The 24,999-nt window shown below is 51.2% G+C and overlaps 1 protein-coding gene across 5 annotated transcripts in view; it reads left to right on the top strand.

The window, feature by feature from the left end:
* Window positions 1–24,999, top strand: part of ADCK1 (aarF domain containing kinase 1) — a 122,018-nt gene that overhangs the window by 78,819 nt on the left and 18,200 nt on the right. For all 5 annotated transcript variants that reach the window (XM_059373631.1, XM_059373633.1, XM_059373632.1 and 2 more), the window contains 3 exons: window positions 635–793; window positions 11,625–11,783; window positions 19,316–19,432. In XM_059373631.1, the coding sequence (XP_059229614.1) occupies window positions 635–793; window positions 11,625–11,783; window positions 19,316–19,432 (435 nt within the window). The remainder of the gene's footprint in view (window positions 1–634; window positions 794–11,624; window positions 11,784–19,315; window positions 19,433–24,999) is intronic.

Below are 24,999 nucleotides of genomic sequence, written 5' to 3'. Positions count from 1 at the left end.
GCAATACATATTCCATTTTGTAGAGGAAGGGCAAGGGGTCTGCCCAAGGCCACCTTTGGGTGACATTGCAGGTGGGGACCAAAAGCGAGGCTGGGGTGTGTAGCCCTAGGGTCTCTGCCAGTTGGCCAGGCTGAGAGTGGGTTTGGGGACCTGTGTTGAGCTGCTGTTCAGGCAGGAACAAGAGGTGGCTACTGCATTTGGAACCTCCATACTGGGGTCCCTTGAGCTCTTCCATGTTAGTGGATTGGAGTATCTGATCCCTGTATTGGGCTGTCTGGGGCCGGGGTTCTTTTAACTCTTGATTTCGTGTCCCTGCATAACAGCCCTGGGGTGCAGTGTTGCGTAACTAAATGAGCAGATGGTCCTCAGTTCTGAACGTTCTGGACAACACTTCTTTGGCCTTGAATGGAGGTGCTCAGGGCACCCATGCATGCGTATATGGACACCCCTCCGCATGTGTTTTCTCTCTCGCTCCCTCCGTATGCCTGCTGTGAATCTCCATGGCAGCAAAGAGCCCGCACAAGGCATTGGGTTGGCGTACAACTGGTAGAGCAGAAAATCTATTGGCCTGGCCCGTCCCCTCTCACTGAACTGAGTCATCTTAATTGCTCTGTCCTCTCTCCACTCTTGACAGATCCATGATTTGTTTGTGAGCTTTGACGACACCCCCCTGGGGGCCGCCTCTCTGGCCCAGGTCCACAAGGCGGTGCTGCGTGATGGGCGGACCGTGGCCGTGAAGGTCCAGCATCCAAAGGTGCAGTCTCAGAGCTCGAAGGACATTCTCCTGATGGAGGTGAGAGCCTGCCCCTTCCTTTGTCCTCGCTTTATATTTCTCTGGAAACTAGGTGGCTCCAGGGACACTGGTTCAAGGCAGCTGAGTGGAGTGTGACCCATTGAACAGCAGAGTGGCTGAGGGAAGCTCGAGACCATGACAAAGGAGGTGTCCTGACAATGCTGTGACTGGGGGACCTGTGGCTGGGCACATCAGTTCGTCTTGATTTGTTCCTAGGAACGGTCTGGGGATGGTCTCAGAGCATGACGTGTAGCCGCTGGAGCCAACGAGACCTCAGGTGGATGTTGAAGAAATGAGATGAACCAAAAGTGATTTCCTTGGGGGTAGAAAAGTTACATCTTAATTTGTTAAATTGTAACAAAAGGAAGCAAGTGGAGAACCAAGGGATGTAAAAATGACCAGAAGATCCCATAGAAACATTTACCCAGATTCCATGTTGCTTATCTCCTGTTCTGAGTGAACAAGCTGCTTGTCCACCTAAAAATGTTCCTGGGAGAAACCCAGGTGGAGACTGTATCTCTGGACTTTTCTAGTTCTGTCCCCAGAGCAAGGGAGGGTGAGGCGGGTGCTGGTTGGGTGGTGGCCACAGCCTGGCCCCGGGAGGGCGGGCGTTTCACCTTCCAGTGTGTCCCTCCCCTTCTCTGCGGGCTGCCTTCCCCTGTTCTCTTTCCTCACTCTGGACTCATAGTCTGTTTCCTCAGTTCACCCTGACTAAGCTCCGAACATGCATGGAAGGTCACTTTTGCACCAGGCGCTAGGTGGGTCGTGGGGGGAGTGAGGGGGCACCATCTTCATCCCTGGGGGAATTCCCTGTTTAGTGGAAGGGTGTCAGAGGTAGGCCCCTGGCCAGGGCGGCCTCCGCCATTAAAAGATGGCGCCTGGCTAGTTGCCAGGTTAGGATTGCCTCGTGAGACTAAGCGGAACGCCCAAAGAGGAAGTAAACAGCATTGGTTGCTAGTGAAGTTGTTCCTTTAGGTGCACCGCCTGATTTGCTCCCTCCTGTACCCTGCTCGCTGATTGGTCATGTAAGTGTATATAAGTGTGTAGACTTGCGGAAATAGAAGAGAGAGAAGATGCATCCGAACCAGGGCGTCTTGTCGTCCTTGCGGGGCGAGGGCGATAGAAGGGCAGGTCTGGACACCAACAGCCACGGTGTGGGGATGTGAGCTCCGCCAAAGGGGTGTCTGCATGGGGCCCTCAGCGCATGGTGCTTCGACTGGTGTGTTGGGGGCGGGGCTTCACGGAGGGGCCTGTGAGATGGCGGGGCAGGGAGAGGATAGCCAGCCTGTGCGGAGGTCCAGTCTCAGAGGAACAGGGTGGGCTTGGAGAAGAATTGAGCTGGTTCAGGTGGTATGGGTGGGAGTGGCTGCAGAGGGGGCTGGGAAGGTAGGTAGGGACCACACAGAGGGCCCTGATCTCCCGGGTCAAGGCACAGAACAGCATACACAGCAAATCCGGATCTTCTGTGGACCCAAGCAGATCTGATTCTCTCCTGTAGCCAGCCGGGAACCATTTGAGAATTTTAAATCAGGGGAATGTCGTGATCAGATGTACATGAGAGACAAAAGTCTGTTGGCAGTCTGGAGGATGTATAGGAAGGCAGAAAGACTGTAGCCAGGGCGACTAATGGAGGGGCTGCTGCACCGGTCTGAGCCAACAATAATGATGTGACCCAGGCAGTATCGTGGGAGTGAAGGGGAGGCATGAGCGAGGGGCGGAGTCATCAGGACGTGGTGAGCAGCTTTCCATGCGGTGGAGGCAAATAATGGTAGGAATGAATGGAAGGAGAGTAAAACAAATTGTAGGTTTCTGGCTTACATGATTGGGTTTGGGTGTCTTTCACCAGTGTATCAGTCGGGGTCCAGTTAGGAAGAAACAAAATCACGCTATGTATTTCCAGCAGACGGAATTTAAAAGAGAAGATGGGGCTCTCTCGGGATGGAATTGCAGAGAGGCCAGATGGGAGGGTGAGACAGTTACCAACGGCTGGAAGCCACTGCCACCCTCAAGGTGGAGGGACAGGGAGAAGAGGTGGTTCCCTAGGGCTGGCAGCTGGGGTCACCTGGTAGAGCCGGGCCCTGGTGGGGGCGGGGGTCCTTTGGCAGGTGGATCACAGCCTCAGAGCCCCTCACCTGGGAGGCGGGGCTGCAGATGCTGTGTGAGGCAGCCGGTTTCCACCTCCCTCTCTCCGCCAGCTTCCCACCAGTGCTGCCCTTGGGCCAAGGCTAGATGGGAAATGCAGTTCCTTTTGAGAGTGGTGGGGTCAGGGTGCTCCCAGAGCCGGGTGGAGTGGGCCATGGAGCCCCCACGAGAGCTTGGGTACTGCCGTCGGGAGACTGGATTGGGCTTTGCTCTGGCGGTCTCCATTCCGGCTGGAACCACACGTGGGGATTTAGCAGCAAGGGGACTCACAGTGGGTAGGTGAGTCTGGGGGAGTAGTTGAGGTGACTTGGAAGGGCGGGGCAAAGAGTAAAGGAGAGGACAAGGGGAGAGCTGTGCGGAATACTGTCATGGGGGGAGTACGCCCAGGAAGTTAAACTCCTGGGGGAATGGAGATATGGAGAAGTCACGGCCAGACAGATTGGAGGAGAACCAGTGTTGCTACCTTCCATGGAAACAACTTCAAGAAGAGAGCTAGAAAACAAAGCAGCTTAAAACAACCTGTGTGTGTGTGTGTGTGTGTTTTAAGGTTTTATTTATTCTAGAGAGAGAGCCAGAGAGGGAGCAGGAGCAGGAGGAGGGGCAGAGGGAGAGGGAGAAGCAAGCTCCCCACTGAGCAGGGAGTTCAACAGAGGGCTCGATCCCAGAACCCCAGGATCATGACCTGAGCTGAAGGCAGACACTTAACCAACTGAACTACCCAGGTGCCCCCAATAGTTGTGTGTTTTGCTCCTGAATCTGCAGTCTGGGCAGGGCTTGGTACAGAGACTCGTGAATTTCGTGTGGTGCCGCCTGGATGGTCTGATGGAACCGGAGGGTCTACTTCCAGGTGGCTCATTCACGTCCCTGGCAGCTCAGCTGAGGCTGGGGTCAGGGCTTGGGTCCTCCCAGATAGGCCTCTCTGAAGCTGTTGGGGCTTCCTTGCAGCATGGCAGCTGGGTTCTAAGAGTGAGTGTCCCATGAGAATAAGGCAGAAAGCACATGACCATGGTATGACCCTGCCTTGGCAGGCACATAACACTACTTCTTCCTTACTCTGTTGGCAAGAAGAAGAGTCACAGAGGCTCCTTTAGTTTAAAGGCGGGGGGGCAGGAGGTACTCTCCTTCTTGATGGGGGTGTGACCAGGTTCTAGAAGAGCATCAGAATGGGAGGTATTGTTGCAGCCATTTGGGAAAATACAGTCTGCCAGAATTAACTCCGTGTTGTCAAATGGTAGATAAAATTAACAAAGCTCTGGAAAAGGCCTCTCGGATTTGGTGACTGAGAGTCCTTCAGACGAGCAAGGAGACTGGGTTGAGGGGGTGGGAGTAAACTGAGGCCCCAGGGAATGGAGATGGTTGACATAAGAATACTCAGGTGTCACTCAGGTGATGTCAGGAGGGTCCTGTGTGCTGTTTAGAGCAAAGCTCAGGGTCAGAGGTGGGGACAGGAGCAGGCTGTCCCTGAGGGGGAGGGTGGCCATGGATTGGTTGGGGGGAGGTGCTGGAGATCCAGGAGAGGGAAGTAACTGGCAGGTTTGGTCCTGAGGGTGACTCCAGGGATTGGGCTGTAAGGACCCGGGTGGAAGCATTAGCCTCGGTCAGTCTTTGTTTGGAGCCTGGAGCAAGGTGGTGAGGCCGCGTGCACATGAGTGTGGGGGGCAGGGAGGATGGCGGAGGGAAAGTGGGCAGCTGAGTTGTAACCAGCCTGATCGCCCTATTTTTTTCGCTGCAGTAGGAGGCAAGACCATCTGCTGAGAATGAGGGGGTAGGAGGTGGCATTGGAGGCCGGGGGTGGGGGTGAAGGTTTGGAATAGCTGCTCCGTGTGACGGGAAAGGGAGCTGACCAGGGCTTGGCAGCGGGGTTCCTGAGTGGCACCAGGCTTCCTTCTGGAAACCCGAGTTTTCTGGAGCACCTGTCAGTAGCTACGCAACAGCCACAGTTGGGAGTGAACTGGGAGTCTCGGAGCGTCCCTGGGTGTCCTCAAACCCAGCAGCCACTCCTGTGTCGGGCAGCAACCTGCCTCTCCCCAGCGGTGCCACCGGGGCCCACTTGGGCTGGAAGAACAGCCGACACCATTTCTCTACGCAGAGACGCGCTGACTCCCTAAGTAGTGGCTGCCGGCAGCTCAATGGCAATGATAGCGCTCGTAAAGATTTGGCGTCTTCCTCCAGGAGATAAGCATCAGACGCTTTCCTTGGGAAGTATGGCCTGGCAGCCGTGTGCAGAGGACAGGGGTCAGGCACCGTAGCTGAGGCCGAGGTCACCACCTCCACGTACCATCAACATTAACAGCAGCACCGCCGGGCTTGGTCTCTGGTGGGAAACATCCTCCTTGGCTCAGCCTTCTCTGTAAACGAAGAGGAGCCTAACTGGGAAGCTCATCTCATTTCATATTTGAAATGAGTCTTATAATTTTGTTCCTGAGTGCTAACCCAGAATAGTACCCCAGAAAGATTCTCATGTGTGTTAGCAGGAGAAGGGTGATTTCGGTGGGGGGGGGGGGGGGCATAAGGCCACCTTAGCCACCAGCAGCTTGAGAACAGGGTGAGGAAAAGCATAGCTTTCTGGTGCTTCTCTTATGACCACTGCAGGTGCTTTCTGTCCTCATGCCTCTCTCCCACTGCCCACTGTTGTCCCTCTCTCTCCTCCAACTGTGCGATGCCTCCCAGCATCGTCTTGAGAGGAAGATGATCTGACTAGAGTGATTCCTACTAAGGAGAGAGTGACTAATAGGGGGTAACCTTTGACTGTTTGCAGTTGAAGAGGTGAGCTGCTTAAATCCACATACATACCTGCTGTAAAGTCAGGTGTGGGAGTGAGGGTTTTGAGAGTGAGAAAGTAGGGGACTGCTACAGGTTATATCCATTAAGATGGTATAGGCTTCAAGTACCAGAAGAATCCAACTAAAAGTGGTGTAAATAATAGTAACTTCTATTATGTCACATTTCCAGACATCTAGAAGTAGTGTTGGCTGTTCCAAGGTTGACTGATCCAGCACTTCAGTATGGTTTTTAAGAACCCAGTTTCCTTTTGTCTTCTAGTCTGGTTTGTTCTGCTCAAGTAGTGCTCCTCACGGTCCCAAAACAGCTGCAGCAGTTCCTGCTGTTACAAGTAGACAACATCTAGTGCCAAAGAGGGCCTGTTTCTTCCACCATATTCCTTATCAAAAAGGAGCCCCTCAATAGCATTTCCTTTATTTCTCATTGGCCAAAAGTAGGCCACATGCCCAAGTATAAATCAGTCTTGGTGAGAGACAGGAGATGGATCATGATTCACCTTCTCAGGCTAAGACCTGCCTTCCTTGAAGGACATGAGAGATGCACAGAATTGGGGTTCTGTTATCCAGGAAGTGAGGGAAATGGCTTTTGGGTTGGCACCTACTAGCACATGCCACCTTTGTGTTTTGTTTCTCCTGAGAACCTGGCACTCCTCTTGGGGCAGGGGACAGTCTCTCGGATAGACTTTTGAATGATGCCCAGAGGATGGGAGCCAAGTCTCGGTGAATGGGATTTGATGTACCTGATGGTGTTGGTGACTTTGCACAAAAGAGAAAGGCACAGCCAAGTGTGTTTTTCAGCTTTGTCATTATCACCTGATATTGTCCCTTTAATAGTTGGGGCAACTCTACTTCTAGATGCACGGCCAGTGACTCTTATTGATTTGAGTGGCTGTCCAGAGCCAGACTAATTGGGCCCAGAGATTGGAACAATGATTCAGCAGGAAGGGGTGAACTGACAAGGCAGAGTCTGTTCGTCTGCTGGCGGGCTGGCTTTGCAGCAACCCTTGCCCACAGTAGCAGGGAGCTCAGCAGGCTGGATCTCACTGCCATTCTCACTGTCAGAGGGCACGGCAGGACTCAGAGGACCTGCGTGCTGGTGGTAAAGCCACAATCCCCCGGTCCCAGTAGCACCACTCCGTATCACTCTCTGTTCCCTCGTAAGCTTCTGGAATTGATGGTGAATCCCCCCCCTTGCTCTGACACTCCCTAAAGCATCTAATTCCTGCTCTCCACATGCCACCTGTCCCCAAGACACTCTCCCACATGGGGGTGGGACTCCAGTCTGAGTACCAAATCCGATCCACTGTTTGATATCATCTGGCCCATGCCAAGGGTCTCTAAAAATAAAGGCTTGTCACGGTCATGTCGTTGACTTTTTTTGAACAACATTTTTAGCTCATGCTTGTCTGTCATCTTGTTTCTTTTGTGAATGTGTTGATTGAACAGTGGGTGGCTAGTAATGTTTGTGTTGGCACAGACGCCAACAGCTGATTTTATTTTCTAAAATACATTAAAAAAACCCAGAGATGTAGACTATCCCATGGAAGCTTCTCTTCACCCTATAATTCTGTTTCGTAAAAAGTGTGCACTTTAATAACTTATCGGAATAAAGATAAGCCCCACGAATGGCAAGCTGTTTACATCATTCTGAATTGACTTTCGATCCTTGTCGAACATCCATTTTTACCAGTTCGGATCCGTGTAGGCATTCTGTTTAGCGTGCTGTTTTCCCATAGAGCGTTATTTCTTTTATAAGATATAATAACTTAATAACAGTCAGTCTTATTTCGGTTGCAGTTTTAACAGTCCACAATGGTTCTTTTTATGCCTTGTCTCACACTTCCTATTGTATTATCCTGTGTTGCGTTGCATGAGTCAGGGCTGCGCAAAGAAAGGAGTGAGAAAACCCTGGGTCCAAGTCCCGCATTTGAAATGACAAACTCCGTGACCTTGAGAAATGCTTTAACCTCCTGGGACCAGTTTCTTTTTCTGTAAAATGGGCAAGAAGAGGATTAAATGAATGCATGTCTATAAAGTGCCTCATAGCACAGTCTGAAGTAGGTACTAAATAATGATAATTTCCTTTTAAAAATTATTATAAATAGCAGTCACGAGTTTCCAAACTTTTATGTGACTTTCAGGTTTTTTTCCTTTATATTTCTGTGTGGCTCATAATTGATTTTTCCTCCTGTGAGCCAATCACCCCATTGGAAAATATTTTCATTAATCCACCTTGAAGGAAATGTTAATTTTTGAACATGCCTTGATGGACTTACAAGATTTCAAATCACGTAGAAGATTCTCAGGCATTCCAAAACTGTGGTCACCGAAAATTCAGAGGTAATCCCTTTCCCTGCCACAACCTCAGAAATAGAAAAACTGAATTTATTTGAGCAAGACACATGTGAACATATAATCATCTCTGGGGAGAAGACCGGCCCTCTGAAATGTTCATTTTTTCCCTTCATTTATTCACTCAGTGATTCACGTGAATATTCAGTAAACATCTGCTGAGTATAGAATACGTGCTAGGCACTGGTGGGAACATTGGCTGTTGCAAGAATTTTATGGAGAAGATACATTTTGGGAGAAAAATCAAAAAGCCAAATTGATAACAACACCTGTTTTATTTTAGTTGACTGCAGCTGTTGTCAAAAAGGAATAACTTAAATGAATCTACTTAGGGCAGGCTCTTAGCAAGAGAATTCGATGAAAACAGAAGGTGAAATGGTTTTGTTTTATTCTCCTCAACCAAGAAAAGTCTCTAACAGCAGCAGCCCAAACCATTTTAGATTTGGACCAGATGGCTCTGAACCTGACCCATTTCCCTTCCCTTGAAGTTCAAGGGGTTGGTAACCCCCCAGAATTATGTACAAGATGATGTGACTATGTACATTTTCTGGGCTTCATAGCTGGCATCATATTTTCAAATTGGTAGACTTCCTGTAAAAAGGGAGGGTATCCTTTTAGAAAGTGGTGAACCACTGACATCCATTCTGCCAGAACCTCTCATTCTCTGTTAACGAAGGGAGTGACTGAGCCACTACCCACACGGTGCTTTAGACATCAGCTTTGTGGGTACTGTAAAGTATTTTGGGTAATGAATTAGTTATTAGCATATAATCAATCAAATCTTTGACTGCTTTTATGTTAATGGCATTAGGTATTCATAATAACCAATAGTCCTAGTAATGACTTACTATATAATTGATTAGGAACAGAAAAATCTGGAAAGTGACTTTCAATGCTGTTTGGATATCAATGATAGTTTAAAATTTCACAAATAATAGTGACCGTATATTAAACGATGAGGATATATCATTTGGTCAGAAGCCCCATCCCCAGGTAGAGATCCGACTAGGGTACAAGGGGCTCCCTGTGTCTCCCCACATCTGGCCCTGGGTAGTCAACTGGAAGGGAATCAGGAATTCTCGACTAAACAAATGATAAGCCTCACTGTGGTTCCCTCCCTTGCCCCTCCTGGATGAGAACCTCTGGAATTAAGGCTGGAGCAAAATGTCCAAGAGGTTTCTCCCTGAACCCAGAGCCCAGAGAGTAGAATTCACTTGTTTTCAGATGTTGGGTGTGCACTTGGCCCTGGCCTCAGGCGAGGGAGTCTGTCTCCCATGTACCAGCCCTGCCTCCCCTTTGGTGGCGGCTGAGGGTCATCTGAGGGCAGGGTGATGAGCCACCATGCCTTGGGGGCTGCTGGTCCCCACTGCCGGGGCCCGACATGTGCTGCCCAGGCCTTGCTGTTGCCACGCTTCCCGCCCAGCTTGTGTGACTCAAACAGCAACAAAACATAAACTAAATCAATTATCATAAGGTCACAGATCTAGCCCATGAAAGACTAGACAAGACTTAAAAGAAATTAGACTGCAGCTGAATGTAATTAAAAAGGGTTTTGATAGGAATGGAGTATAATAACCTTGTGTGATGATTCCTTTAGAGTGGCATCTGGTACATCGTCTAGGACATAGGGTTTAAAAACAAAGCCATAAATACCTTGTAGTTAATGGCCTTGCTTTAGATCTCTTTCTTTTATATTGCGTGGGCCTGTCCCAGTGGTGGGCACCGTACAGACCACGGCATAAGGAAGCCCAAGACCAGGCTCGTAGCTGGGGCTCAGTGGGTCCTTCTGGGTAGATGGGATGGCCTCTCCGTCTGTTCAGGCTGCTGTAACAAAATGCCGCAGATTGGGTGGCTTAAATGACAGACTTTTAGGGAAACCTGGGTGTCTCAGTTGGTTAAAGGTCCTACTCTTGATTTCGGCTCATGTCCCTCATGTCATGATCCCAGGGTTGTGAGATCAAGCCCGGCCTTGGGGTCTGTGCTGCGCGTGGAGCCTGCTTAAGATCTTTCCTCTCTCTCTGCCCCTCCCACTTGCTCTCACACTCTCTCTTAAAACAAAAACAAAAACAGGTGTTTATTTTTTGTAGTTCTGGAGGCTGGAAGCCCAAGGACAAGATGCTGGCCAGTTTGGTTCCTGGTGAAGACTTTCTTTCTGGCTTGAAGAGAGCTATCTTCTCTCTGTGCTCCTACGTGGAAGAGAGCACTCTGTCTCTTCCTCTTCTGACCAGGACACTAAAACCATCATAGGTGCCCCACCTTCCTGACCTCGTTGAAACCTACATACCTCCCCAAGGCCCCATCTCCCAAACACCATCACCCTAGGGATTAGGGCTTTGGCACTAAATTTGGGGGTGGGGGATACAAACATTCAGTCCACAAAAGATGGGGTAGGTCTTTAGGTACCAGTGAACCCACGGGCTCATTGTTGTCTGGCATAACCAGAGGGTGGAGGTGGGTTTTCTCAGAGAACTGGGACTATAATCCATATCAAGAATTTCTGGGAAGAATGGTCACTTTGAACACTGAGAGGAGGGTTTATAGTAGAACAGGAGAGTTCTTTTCTGTGTTTCTTTTGGGGAAATGCACCTACTGTGTTCCTGGTCTCACCCTCCTAACCTACTGCAGAGCCATCAGCCACAAACTTCCCAGATTCTCTTGAATCCAGAGCCCTGGGTGGGGCGGCCTCAGAACTGAGTCCCAGCCCATGGTGGGGGTCATGGCAAGTTCTGCAGATGTCACCAGGGTCCTGTTCTCTGCCAGGAACATTTAATTTCACATCATTAAATTGATAAGTGCCCTATAGGTCTACTAAAATCCCGGTTTCCATCGTGTCCTCACTCAAGAATCCACAATGTGGCCAAATTGCCAGAAACCTGAACTTTTTATCCCAGGGGTCACATCCCTTATCTCTTACTCTTGCTGCCTTATCCAGCCTTGTTTTGTTATTCCAATATACTTTTTATCAAGCAATATTTTAGACATGCGGAAAGTATAGAAAATAACATTATAAATGCTTGGGTATCAACCCTTCAGCTTAAGAAATGAACAGAGCGTCGTACAGTTGGAGCGCCCTCCCTGCTCTCTGTAAACAGGACTAGGAGGAGCACGTCTGGGAGCAGCAAGTGAGCTAGATAGAGCAAGGGTTTGGGGGCTGGGTGGATTCAAGTGGAATTCTGGCTCTGTGCTTCCTTGTTGGGAAAATTTGGGACAATCCTGTAACCTCTCAGAGCCTCAACTTCCTCATCTGTAAAATGGGGATAAGGGTATACCACAGACCTCCAAGAGTTGTGAAGACTGAGCGGAGTAATAATGGAAGGGCTTGGCCCAGCACTGGGCACACGGGATGCTCGGAGATGGGGGTTCTCGCTGCTGGTGGCTGTTGGGCTTTTCTCATCTTGGATTTCAACTACGGGGATAGGCCCCCGGGAAGCAGGGAGGTTTCGCTTCAGGCGAGGCCTGGGGACTTGTCAGTGCCCAGGTCCAGGCAGGAGGGTGGGGAATGGAGCTCCCGTGATGGGTGCCGTGGTCTGACTGATGGGCTCCTCGGTGGATTTCAGGTGCTTGTCCTGGCTGTGAAGCAGCTGTTTCCAGAGTTTGAGTTCATGTGGCTGGTGGATGAAGCCAAGAAGAACCTGCCTTTGGAGCTGGATTTCCTCAATGAAGGGAGGAATGCCGAGAAAGTGGCCCAAATGCTCAAAGACTTTGACTTCTTAAAGGTAGGAGGGGCAGGGCAGTGGGGGGCACGGTGGTGTGGTGAGAGTGTTAGTCCCTCCCTTGCAGGACATGAGTGGGGACGCCTCCTTCCAGAGGCTTCTTTCCGAGCCTGAATGATTTGTCCCTAGTGTTGCACATCAGAGCTCTTGAGGGCAGTGTTACAAAGATATACCAAATGTGATTGTTGACCTATCAGCCAAACATGTTTATTGAATGATCCGTAATTCTAATACACTGAGGGCTACCCAAGGGCCCATAAGCTGTGGTCTTTGCCTCCGTGAAGCCTGGGATGAGGACATTGATGACGATGGTTGCTACTGTGCTCTAGCACTGTTCCCAACACTCTACGTATAATACCTCATCTAATATACAGTCAGTTCTGTTGTAATGCTATGTATGTGTTCCTAGAAACCTCCATAGTGTGCAGACTCACACAATAGAAACCACAGGGCTTATGGGGAAAATAGGGCTGGGCCTACAGCGGTGCCAACGGACCCACAACAAGATGCTCACCATCACTCATTTTCAGGGGAACGCAAACCAACACCACAGTGAGATATCACCTCACACCTGTCGGAATGGCTAGAATTAAAAAGACAGGAAGTCACAAGTGTTGGGGAGGATGTGGAGAAACAGGAACCCTCCTGCACATTTGGTGGGAATGCACATTGGTGTAGCCACTGTGGGAGTTGGTGTGCAGGTTCCTCAAAAAAACTGAAAACAGAACATGTGATCCAGATAGAGGCAACCCTGTGTCTATTACCGCATTATTTCCAACATCCAAGATCGGGAAGCAGCCCAAGTGCCCATCCACAGATGAATGGGCAAAGAAGATGTGGTGTGTACACAATGGACTATTACTCAGCTATGAAAAAGAATGAGATCTTGCCGTCTGCGACCACATGGATGGACTAGAGCACATAGTGCTAAGTGAGATAAGTCGGACCGAGAAAGACCAATGCCTTATGATCTCGCTCGCATATGGAATGTAAGAAACAAAACAGATGAACAAACCAAAAAAGACAAAAACGTCGACTTAAATATGGAGAACAGACTGGTGGCTGCCAGAGGGGAGGTGCATGGAGGGATGGTGAAATACACAATGGGGTAAAGAGTATAGTCACTGGGATGAGCACCGAGTGAGGTGTAGAGCCGTTGAACCATCCGCCTGTACGAATTGTAGCACTGTTCGTTATACTTCAGGAGAAAATAAAATAGACAACTCACAAAGGAGAAAATGCAAATCTAAAACAGTGTCACCAGTGACAGAGAAAATAAAAGAAGGTGGGAGCCTACTAGAAACAGCGTAGTTTTACACACGTTACATGGCTAAGAAGTACGTAAGACCACCGAGCACATAGTGCCCCAACCTGACAGCTGCTTGTGAAAGTGAGCGCGGTTGGAGTTGCCGCTTGTGCGTTAGTGTGTGGTGGTGGGAGGCTGGTCATCTGGGTGTGGGCGGAAAGTTTTAATCCAGATGTGCATGGGTGGGACTCATGGTGCCTGTGGCAACGTTGGGGTATGTGTGTTTTGTGTATGCCTGGGTCAGGCCCACCCGAGGGAAGCCGTTTCCTGTGTTCACGGGGTGTTTCCTGGGGAGGATGGCTCACATAAGCCAGTGCAAGATTTGTATTACAATCAAAGTGCCTCCCCCAAGTATATCAATCACATTTAAAAAGTTTGTGTTTTCAAGTGTTAAAGAAGAACTGACTGTCTGATATAGACGACTCTGTGGGGAACAACATCAGATGATACAAAGTAGCAGCTTTGCAAGAGGTCCTCCATTCAGGAGAAGGGACTCCCGTGGTCCTTCAGGGCAGGGCAGGCTCTGCTGAGGACCTGGTTCTGGAACAGGTCTTTGAGGTTGGCCTGACGTTCCCCGTGGGCTCCCTAGGCTTCTCCCTAGATAGATGCACGGCACTGTTCTTCCAACATACGTGGTCCTTCATGGGTCTTGGACCTTTTTACCCTGGGGCTTTCTCTTCATGATACAGGGGTTGGGCCCCTCTGGTACCCTGCATAGTGAGCTTGGCTTTCAAGTCTTTGAAGAGATCAGCCCTTCTCTCTTCACAGGAAGCCTGGAGCGTGCGGGAAGGGAAGTCATAGAACCGCTAGAAGCTCCAGGTGCTCTTTCCAGAGCAAATAGGTGGTGCTGTTCTTGGGGGGGGTGGTCTCAGTACCTTGAATTTGGAGGTCTCTTGCTCTTGACTCAAGTGTTCACGTGGCTTCTGAAGACATCAGAAGAAAGGGAGGTAGTGTTTCTACTTCTGCTAATCCAGCTTTATTAACAGAAGTGGGGAGACTGAGAGTGTGCCTACCCTAGGCACCTGAGGATCCTAAAGCTCATATCATGGCAGAAAAGCCACAGCTGTGGATTGGTGTCACGTCTTCACACTGATGGAGCCACTGGCTGAGTTTGACCCTCTGAGTGAGCTGAGAGTCAGGTCTGTCTGGCCCCCAGGACGATGTTTGACTGCCTTTGCCTCAGCTGGCCTTCACAGATGTGTGTGTACAGACCTGCTTGCACCTGTAAATCCCGATGGGCAGACTAGACCTGGTAACACTGCCCCAGCCTTGAAGTTCAAGCCACCAATTCAGTAAACACATGGCCCTCTCACACAAGGTACCATACCAACTCATTAGCCTGGAGCTGTGGGTTCTAAACTTATGTTTGGTTCTGCTTGTCTCGCCCATGTCTTCTGTTGCTTTATCCCACATCTCCTGAGCATTTCCTGAGCTTGTTGTTCTAGGGGCTGGGAGGCCTGGCTGAGTAAGAGACGGTTGGCTACTGCATGAAAAAAGGTCCCATGTAGTGGGGTACAGAAACACTGTGTTGCCACAGTGCAGACATCTCCATGCACAGAGGTACAGCCGATGACAGAGACTTGGCTGCATTTCTGTGCACGCCCAAGAGCAAACCCTCCCTTCTGCTCAGGGTAAGGAGCTCAAAGGGGCAAATGGTATTGATCAAACATTTCTTCTGCTTCCTCGGACTCTACACAGGTACCACGACATCGGCTCCTTCCCATAGCCAGCACCCCGTCTTACAGGGGATGGTCTTAAAGGAGAGCAGCTAGGGCCGCCATCCAGATTTTCTGATTTCATCTCTGGTGCTCGCCTAAGGACATTCTGTTGCCTCTTAGCGTCAGGGGTGCTCCTCAGCACCAGAACTATGAACTAGACAAACAGAACCATCTCCTTCACCGTTCCCATGGAAACAGCAAATCATCCTCTGGCTGGGGCCAACTAGCATCTGCCAGACCAAGACATGTAATAATAATAATAACACACATTTCAGAAATGAGGATGCCAAATGGGTAAATAATTAATGTAACAATTTGACCTGCCGCTTCTAAAACCCACACACTGTTCCTAAGACAATGGTGCGACTGAGGCTCCTGAGTAATTAATTTTGCCTAAACACATAACAAGTGGGAAGCAAATTTTGCACTGTGAACCCAGTTCAGCTCTTAAAACTGGAGATAGATTGCCTTTGCATACGGGCACCCCATCACAACATCTGTGCGTAATTAAGCCTCAGCGAAGAGTTTACCTCTCCGTGTATGAGGCACCTTCCGGTGGGGTTTCATAACCTCAGCCTGTGCTCTAAATCTCCAAGCCTCAGCCGAGCACCGAATGGAATTGTGGGGTCAGGGAGACCGGGAGAGGGTGAGAGGGCAGCCGGGCCAAACAGTCAGGACAAGGGGATTTGTGGATCTGTCGTGTGCTGTGGGGAGGGGCTGGGACAGGCAGTGAGGTCTGTGACTAGCCTGGGGGGAAAGCTGGGGCACGGGAGGAGGAGAAGCCTTAGAAGCACAGAGACTGAGACCGGAAGAGATGAGAGTGTGCCTGGACATGGGGAGGCAGGGCGAGGGAAAGAGGTCATCTCCTGAGCGGGCCCACTTTTGGTGGGGGTGGGGGTCACTTGTTAGAGCAAGGCCAGCATCCCGGGACTCTCCAGAAATTACGGGCAGACCTTGAGGGACGTGCATGCTTTTAGAGAAGCAAGCACCACAGCTTCCTATGAATTGCAAAGATGAAGAACCACTGATGTGAAATATTTAGGAGGAGTTAATATTTTTTATGTGCCTGTCTATGTGAGACCCTTTTTAAAGTGCTTTACATGTATTTACTCCTTAATCATTATAAAGTCCCATGAGGGAAGGGCCATAATTAGCTCTTTGTCAATGGTAGGGAAATTGAGGCCCAGAGAGGTTAAACCCTTGGCCCCAGGTTACACAGCTTCTGGTAAGGGGCCAAGGCGGCTTGTGAATGGAGGCAGCCTGGCTCTCAAGGCTGTGGGTTAAATAATTTATGGGGCAGAGCTGAATTGTGCTGAACTGTCTGTAGCATCAACTCTCAGCCCTAGTCGTGTGTCAGAACCACCCGTGACCCTCTCCATGGCTGTCACATGGCAGCTGCTGTCCATCCAGCAGGTGCGAACGAAGTGTGTGCTGCTGTGTCGAGCACCTGGATCCCACACGTGCTAGTAGGAAGTCGGGAATGTTGCTTTGCTGTAAATGTCATCTCCGTTTCACCAGTGGGAAGCTGGCACTCAGGTTATAAAACTTACCCACAATCACACAACTTGGAGGGAGCAAAGCCAGGGCTCTAGCCCGAGAATCTGCCTTGGGGGTCTGTGCTCTGCTTCCCTGGACTCCCCCAGTGATGGGCATGGGCCCAGGCGAACCAGGGCCTGCTTCACAGGTATGGTGACCAAAGCCCAAGAACAAAATGGAACCACGGGGTCAGGGCCAGACTATGAGACTGAGGCCCAGGGTCTTGGGCTTGAATTTTCCATAATCTGTACCTTCCTTCTTGGGATTAAGATTGGCCCCAGTGTGTGTGTGTTGGGGTGGGGAGCAGGTGGAACCCATGGGAGTGGGGCCTCTGATCCATAACAAGGAGATAGACTTTGGACCCAGAGTCCTGATGGCCAGACTGTGACCCTGCCTGTGGGGTCACTGGGTCCCCTGGCCATGACCCCCCTGAGTTGAGTTTTGTTTGGGGGGCATGAGAGGGTGGTTCTCATGCCCCTTTAGAATGATTCTTCTTCATCTTTCTCCACTTCGATGGAAAGAGCAGAAGAAGGCACGGGGATGAAACATGGGTGTTGGGGTGAACTTCGTCTTATGTTCCCAAACCCTCCTACCCACCTGGTGATTGAGGGGCAAGTCGTTGACCTTATGTCTCCTGGTCAAGCCACGTTTCTCCTAAGTGAGCAGGGAGCAGATCTGCATTTTGTAGTCATTTCCGTGATATAGTTGTCAAGGGACAGTTTGCCGTGAGCTCCCTACCTCTCTACCTCCCAGGTTTGGTCTTGTGTCATTTCAGATCTGAGCAGCTGTGGCAGGGGCCGTTGTGTGTTCAGACAGGGACCGTTGCCTTGGGAGGGAGGCTGGGGAGAAAGGTGGAGGAGTGGGGAGCGGAGCGCTCCCACCGCCCCGATTAACAAGCCCAGAGAGTCTCCTGACTTTGGGTTTTCTCTTTCCGTCTGTGGCTCTTTAAAGCGATTTCCAAGTTGCCCCAGGCAGGCCCAGATGGGGGTCTGACCTCCTGTCTCCGGAGCCCCAGGTGCCCACGGCCAAGCTTAGATTTCCAAACAAACTGAGAAAAGAGTTTAACCTCAAAAATATGTCCCTTCCATTTGGAAGCCACAGCCAACAACAGCAAACTTGCACTCATGTTTTTAAAGATAGCTTGTGAAAAGTGCCACACAAGACTGAATTTTAAGTTCACAGTCAGAGAGAGTCACAGATGTCTCTACTAGCCCAGATTCTCAAATGGCAAGAACTGCAGGCAAGTAGCAAACCACAGTACCTTGACTTCAGTTGGAACCTTTGTTCCAGGGAGCCCAGAGAGTTCCGCATGTGTGTGCAGCCCCAAGCATCCTCCGAGCTCCTTCTTGAAATGGGGCGGGACCATTTCCTCTGTGATGAGGAAAACGGAGGCACTGCAGGTTAAGTGGCTGAATCAAGACATGACAGCATTCGCAGAAGGAGGAAGGAAAATGGGTTTCTTGATTTGAAGGCTGAGGTCTTAGTGCTAGGTCCTTATTCCCCCAAACCCTTGACTGAACTCTCCTTGGTTTCTTTCCCCCCACACCTCCGTTTCTTCCTTTCTTTTTCTTTCTTTTCTCTCTCTCTTTCTTCTGTTTTGTTTTATTTGGAAACAAGCCCATCACAAGTTGTTGGGGACATGTGGCATGGGGAGATCCCAGTCATTCCTCCCTCCTGGCAGTGGTGGCACTCTGAGGTCTCACTCACTCATATGGCAGCCCAGGAGCCCTTGGTGCAGTCCCATCTCTTGCCTCTTCGTGGGGAAATCTGTTCTCTTTTTTGCCATTGGGTTTTCTTAGAGTCAGAGGGGGTTGGAGAGCATATCACTTAGGAATGCATTTGTCTGCAGGGAATCAACAGCCCATTTTAGACTGTCTTAAACAAAAAAAGACTAATTTTCCTCACATGGCAAGACGGCTTACAGCAGTTGCCTGCTGATACTATGTTAGTGGTGTGGTGCTATCAGGGCTGGCATCTCTGATTTTCTTGGACTTTTCCTCATGGTGGCAAGATAGCTGCTACAGCTCCAGGAATCATATTCACTTTCAAGGTAGGAAAGAAGGGTAAGAGGAGTTGTGCTGTTTACAAACATCCCCCCCTTTTTTAAGACCACTTATTTATTTGAGAGGGAGAGGGAGAGAGCGCATATGGGCAGTGGGGAGGGGCAGAGGGGAGAGGGAGAAGCAGACTCTGTGCTGAATAGGGAGCTGGATTTGGGGCTTGATCCCAGGGCCCTGAGATCACAACCTGAGCCCAAGGCAGACACTCAACCCACTGAGTCACCCAGATGTCCCACCAAACATCCCTTTTTATGAGGAAAAAAAAAAAGGCCCTAGCAGTCCTTCCACATACGTCTCATAAGCCAGCACTGTGTCATGTGACCATCCCTGTGGGAAGGTGGGCAGGGAAAGTATGTAGTTTTTCCTGTCTCTGGGGAAGAGGACTGGGAAGAGCTGCCGGGTTAGGATCCAGCATTGCCACAGAGGACCTGTAGGAAACGCACATGAGAAAACCCAGGACTTCCTGACTGAACAATTTATCACCCCATAAAAATTCGTTCATTTGTTCGTTTGTAGACATAGACATGGAATACATCCGTTGCACCAGTGTAGACACTGAGGCAGAGGGTTGAGAGTCACATGAGGAGGCTGCAGTGGGCTTGGTGTGAGAGGGAAATAGATTTCAGTGCCAACTCTGACTCAGGTCTGGCAGGTTCCACACCTGTCCCCCTAAGTCCCGATTTTAGTTTTGGCTCTTGCTGGTGTCTAGAGGCATTGAGGAGGGTGGGGAAGCTGTTCTCTGTTCCCTGAGCAGGAAGGGGTCTCTGAAGGAGGGCCCGGGGGCCTGGCTGGTGGAGGAGGCAGCATGGCCCAGCCCGCCCCTGCTCCCCTCCCCTGTCACTGCTCGGTCCCTCTCAGGCTTTGTCTGGAGCATCTGGCCCGCCAGCCCTTCTGACCTGCCCCTGACTCTTTCAGGTCCCCCGCATCTACTGGGAGCTGTCCACCAAGCGGGTCCTTCTGATGGAGTTTGTGGATGGCGGCCAGGTCAACGACAGAGACTACATGGAGAGGAACAAGATTGATGTCAATGAGGTGAGCTTGAGTGCACACGGCGGCTGTGCAGGGACACGGGCTTGGTTGGGGCCACCCACCGAGGGCAGGCATGTCCCTGTGAGGTCTTACTGCCTTGAAATGGAGTCTGTGGGCTGAAGAATTCCAGTGTTCCCGAGTACAAAGCATCCTCCTGGGGTGTCTGGGACAGCCCTCTGCCCTGTCTCCTAAAGCTGGGGCTGGTCACCCCCAGTGGGGTGCAGGCCCATGCTGAGCCCTTTCTTGCCCCTCGTGCCCCAACAAGTGATGGCCATCGGTCTACTTGTCCGAACCCCACAGAGCTGAACAGCCCCAGAGAACAGTGGCATGAAATCCATAGGACTTACTGCTTCTGTCCTTATGGGGCGTGGGCACAACCTCCCCCTTTCTCTTGCCCTCCCCTCTCCCTGCTGTTCGCCAGACCTCAAGGGGGTCAGGCCAGCAGGGGCCAACTGCTTCTACTTCAGAGAGCTACAGGAAAAGGGAGGCCTCTGTCTCCTGCCTCCCACTCTGCTGGGCTCAGGGAAAGAAGGCTGGCCGGTGTGGGGCGACCTGTACCCCATTTTCATCTTCTTGGTTGCCGTAGGGGCCACAGGTGGGAATGGAGTTGTACTTTTTCAGCAACACCCATCATTTTTAAAGTCCCTTCTCTGAGCCTAGGTAGGGGCTTTGGAGGGAGTCAGATGTCATTCCCTTCTTTAAGGAGCTCACCACCTAGTGTTGCTGTTAGACCCTCAGCTAAATCCTTACGAGCCCCTCTGGGTGGCAGGCAGGAGGGGTGTGAGCGAGACCCCAGGGAGCTGCTGATGGTGGTGCTTTGCTTCTGCCGCAGGTCGGCTGCTGCAGCAGGACGGGTGGGGATTTGCTGGGTGCAAATCCAGGGTGCACCCTGTTGCCAGGGTGGAGGAGTTGGGGGGCAGCGATGGCACCGTGAGGAAGGGGAAGGGAATGGGGAAGCTTGGCAGTGTTTCCAGGGGAGCGTGGAAAAATAGGGTGGGGGCAGGTAGTGACGACATTGGGCAGGACCCCAAAGGTACTGGGGAGTCACGAAAGGTGTCAAGGCGTGTGGTGACGTGATCCACTGGTCTGGGTAGGCGAGAGGAAGCAATGAAGAGAGGTGAATGCTCTTTCTTCCTCCCACCCCAGGCAACATATGAAGATGAGCCTATGGTCCCAGTGGTGGGATGAGCGGGAGGAGGAAGCTCCAGATGAGCCAGTGGAATGTAGGAGAGGGTGCACGCAGGGAGCTCAGGCCTCTGAGTGCCTGTGTGACCTCTGCCAATGGGGACAACGACCTCCTTCTAAGAAGGTTGTGAGGGCCACACGAGTGCTGAGCGCCGTGCCTAGCAGGTACTTCATGCTTCATATGGTAGCAAGATTGTTGTTTTTGTTCTCATTTGGGCTCTGTCCTTTCCTGCTTCCTCCTTTACCTCCTCTTGCCATAAATGTTTATTGAATGCCTAACTCACTGTGCCAGGTGCTTTTTTCCATAAGAAACTTGGGAGGCAGGTCTCATTGTCTTCATTCTTCTGATGAGGAATCAGAGATTCAGAGAGGGAAGGTAACTCATCCAAGGTCACACAGCTAGTAGAGCTGGGATTGAAACTGAGGCCCTTGAGTCCACTGTTTCTTAGTTTGTAAAAGGAGATTTTGCGTCAAGAGCATAGGGCACTGCCGCTGGGGGCCTGGCTGGGAAATGCTCAGCCACAGCTGGCCTTGGCCTCCTGGAAACTGAGAATGATGCTCCTGGAACCCTTGAGGGCCTCAGGGGTGTGTGTGTGCAGAATAGAGAAGCCAGACAGGCACCAGGCCACACCACCCCCCGCCCCACCCCATCACCAGAGTTGCCTCTGGGGCTTTTCTTTTCTTCTTCTTCTTCTTCTTCTTTTTTTTTTTTTTTTTTTTTTACGATTTTATTTATTTATTTGACAGAGAGAGATCACAAGTAGGCAGAGAGGTGGGCAGAGAGAGAGGGGGAAGCAGTCTCCCCGCTGAGCAGAGAACCCGATGTGGGGCTCGATCCCAGGACCCTGAGATCATGACCTGAGCCGAAGGCAGACGTTTTAACCCACTGAGCCACCCAGGCGCCCTGCCTCTGGCTTTTCTGGAAGAGGTCTCCCTTTGGGAGTTGGGAAGGGACAAGAGAAGGACTGTTTTAGTTCAGCCTTCCACTTTCCAGTTGGCAGGACACTCTGAGGGAGAGCAGAGGTCTTTCCCGAGGTCACTGGGCCAGTACCACAACTTGGGGCTTCTGATTCTGCTTGTCACTGTTGCCTTCTAGGGTGGGCCTGGGAGGGTGTTGGGGTTGAGCTCCTGCACAAGAGGGAGGGAGAGACCTGCTTGCCCATCTCCCCCAGTGGTGGTTGGGGTGGTGTGTGTCCCTAGACATCTGTCCAGGGATCCTCTGCCCGCTGGGACCCTTGGGTATAGAGTCTTTGGCTCCAGTGGGCAGTGGAGTGGGGCGAGGAGGGGGATCCCCTCTAGCTTTTCCTGAACAACCTTAATGGGAGCAGGGTCTCTCTGCCGGTGGCTCAGGAAAGACACCAGAGGTCTCGTACCGTCCCCTCCCCCACCAGGTTCCTGGCATTTACTTACTGCTGCTGCGGTGGGATTTTCATTTCAGCAGCGCCCCCAAATCCATTAATCTCTTTGGATACAGTGAGTCCAGGGCAGAGAGTGGTGTTTTATCAGAAGCAGCTTTGATTTTTCAAAGACAAGTGCAAACAGAGATGTGCTCTGCTGTAGTTGCTTCTCACAGCTGAACGAGGTGCCTGGGACAAGGGGCAGCCAGGCCAGAGGGGGTCTGCAGGAGCTGGGCAGGGTGCTGCCCTCTGAGAACCCCATTCATCTGCTCCTGCCTCTGGCCCTCTTTAAACGTCCTGGTTCATGAGGCCAGCGTTCTGGGTCGAGCAGATTTTCAGTGGACATCCTATGAGTTAGGGGAGAATACATCAGCCAGCCTCGCACCCTGGGTTAGCCTCTGGGAGGCAGGCCTGGGGCAGAGTGCTGGTTTTTTGTTTTCTGTGATCATGCAGGGTGGGGCAGGCCGATTTCAGAGTGATTTGGGGAAAACAATAACAACAACAATAATAATAATTACAAGCAACTAATCTGTGCCAGGCCCAAGGCAAACATAATCTCTACTCCTTACAGCTCGAGGGTGCGATGGGGAGACCAGAAGCCCAGGACTGGGTGAGAAAGCTAAAGCTCAGAGAGATTGAACCACTTGCCCAACCGCACACAGCTAGCGGGGGCAGAGCTCAGCTTTCTATCGGAGGCTGCTTGTTCCTCCACCTTCTCCATCCCCTCCCGGGGATTGGGATCCGACTCTGGCTGCCGTGGAACCAGCCCACCTGCCCCCAGCTCCTGAGTGACGGCCACATCAGTAATTCCCCGAAGAAGGGGGAGCAGCGCTGACCGAGCAGCTCGGCCCAGCACGCGAGTGCTAACTGAATGCAACCCTTCTCCCTGGAACTCCTGTCAGACATGGTTTTTTCCGTTCCACGCGATGCTGCTCCCCTTTTAGAGGGAGGAGTAGACGAGCCGTGTGTGGGGGGTGTGGTTGGCGCTGCAGACTGGGAGTTAGTCGATTATTGTTGTTTTCACGATTATTACCGTCGTTGGACCCTGTCCTTTCCTTCTTTACCTCTTTATATGGTTAGTGTTTCCCACCCGCCCAGCCGTGTGCCAGACGCCTTCTCCACTGCAAGCTTAGGAGGGAGGGCTTTGTGCCTCTCTTTGCAGGTGAGGAATTGGAGACCCGGAGACACCCAGATCCTGACGGTGTACTTCCCCGTTTTCACATGGATCTACCATGTCATCCCCAGCCCGATAAAGATGTGAATGATCTCGAACCCTCTGGCAGGCTTCCCCACCCTCACTAAACTTGCCTTTTTGACTGTTGCAGGATGTCACTTCCGCTCACTACTGAACTCCATAGAAGTGGAATCCCACAGTGTAGTCTTTTGGGTCTGGCATCTTTGTCATCAGTCATCTGTGGGTCTTTTCTGGAAGCTCTGTTCTCTTCCCTTGATTTATTGGTCCATCCTTGCAATAGTACCACACTGTCTTGATGACATAATTCCTCAGTCCCCTGGCCCTGGCTTCTGGGGTTTGCATGACCTGGGAGCCTCTTTGGTATTCTGTGATGTTGTTATTAAAGACTGCTGCAGAAAGCCCAGGCTGGGCAGTGGGCGGGGATGGCCCCTTTGCTCTACTGGGCTGTTGCTGACCACCAGTTGGGAGAAGACTGGGGACAGGCCCGACTTTACAGAAACTAATCTTTATGTCTCTTACCATGCGGCATCAGAGCCACAGGCCTCAGGGAAGACTAGTGGGCTTGAGTGTGGGTGTGTGTGTTGGGGGGAGGCGTGGGGACCAGGAAGGGGGAGGTACGGGAGACTCCACTTGGCTGAAGGCTTCTAACAGACTTCTGAGTTCTAAAGTCTCCTGCGGACTGTGGGACTCAGTGAGTTGTCCCTGGAGTGAAGAAGCCCTCCTTAGGACAGCCTGTCTGTGAGTGTTCCTTGGGGAGGGAAGTATGGGACAGCTGGAAGTGACAAGGGACAAATATGTCACCCCGTATCCTGGGTGGCAGGGTGTTTAGTGGCATCCTGGCTGCCACACGTGGCTGACTCCGCTTGCAGTCCATGCTCAGGAAGTGGCTGTAAAAGGAATCGCTTTCCAGGTGGGTGGGGATGGTTCTAGACCCCTCCAACCGCTTGTTGAGTCGGCCCCACTCCTCTTCGAAGAGGCCTCCTTGCGCTGCAGCATTCCAGCCTTGCTGGGCCTCGCGTGTGAGGACCCGAAGACCAGTCTAAGTAGTCAGTATGCAAAGACTTGGGTACAGAAGTGCCAGGTTGGGAGGCAAGAACTTGAGTTCCAGTCCCTGTTCTGCCAGTGGCTTGCTGTGTGACCTTGGATAAATCACTCCCCCTCTCTGGACCTTGATTTTCTTATTCAAGGCAGTGGATTAGCTGGACTCTAAGGGCACATCCTGCCTGGCTATTTTACACAACAGTGATTCTTGGCTTGCTGGGAGCAAAGACCTCAACCATTTATTTCACAATCTCCAGAGGGAGCTTATTTAATAATGCAAATTCCTGCTGTACCCCAGACTGACTCATCAGAATCTAGAGTGGAAAATGTTGCAAGAATCTGCATTTTAACAGACTCTTCAGGTGGTTCAGACACTGACTGGAGTCCAGGAACCACCTGCCACAAGGCCAGCCTCCAGACACTGTGCAGCGCTAACCCGAGTGTGCTCATTCCTGCAGGGAGTGTGAGGCCGGCAGGGGGAGGGCAACAGCCTGGGGGGGCCTCTTTTGTTTGAATCTCTGCACCTGCCATGGTGATCATATTTGCCAGTCACATTAAGAACTGGTGACAGTGACTGTCACTGATTTTATTAAAAGTAAAGGTCGAGCAGGAGCACGCTTTCCTAGGCCGGATGGAGCCTCCTCAAGCCACAGGACGACTATTGATTGCAGACCTTTTATCGAAGGTTAATTGGATTTCAGGGAGTGTGTGTTTAAGACCCTGCCTGGGCTGAGGCCCAATTGAATTTGTGT

The sequence above is a fragment of the Mustela nigripes genome, chromosome 13 (assembly GCF_022355385.1).
Source record: "Mustela nigripes isolate SB6536 chromosome 13, MUSNIG.SB6536, whole genome shotgun sequence".
Taxonomy (NCBI): Eukaryota; Metazoa; Chordata; class Mammalia; order Carnivora; family Mustelidae; genus Mustela; species Mustela nigripes.
Note: the sequence above shows the minus strand (reverse complement) of the source record. Positions and strands in the feature narration are given on the sequence as shown.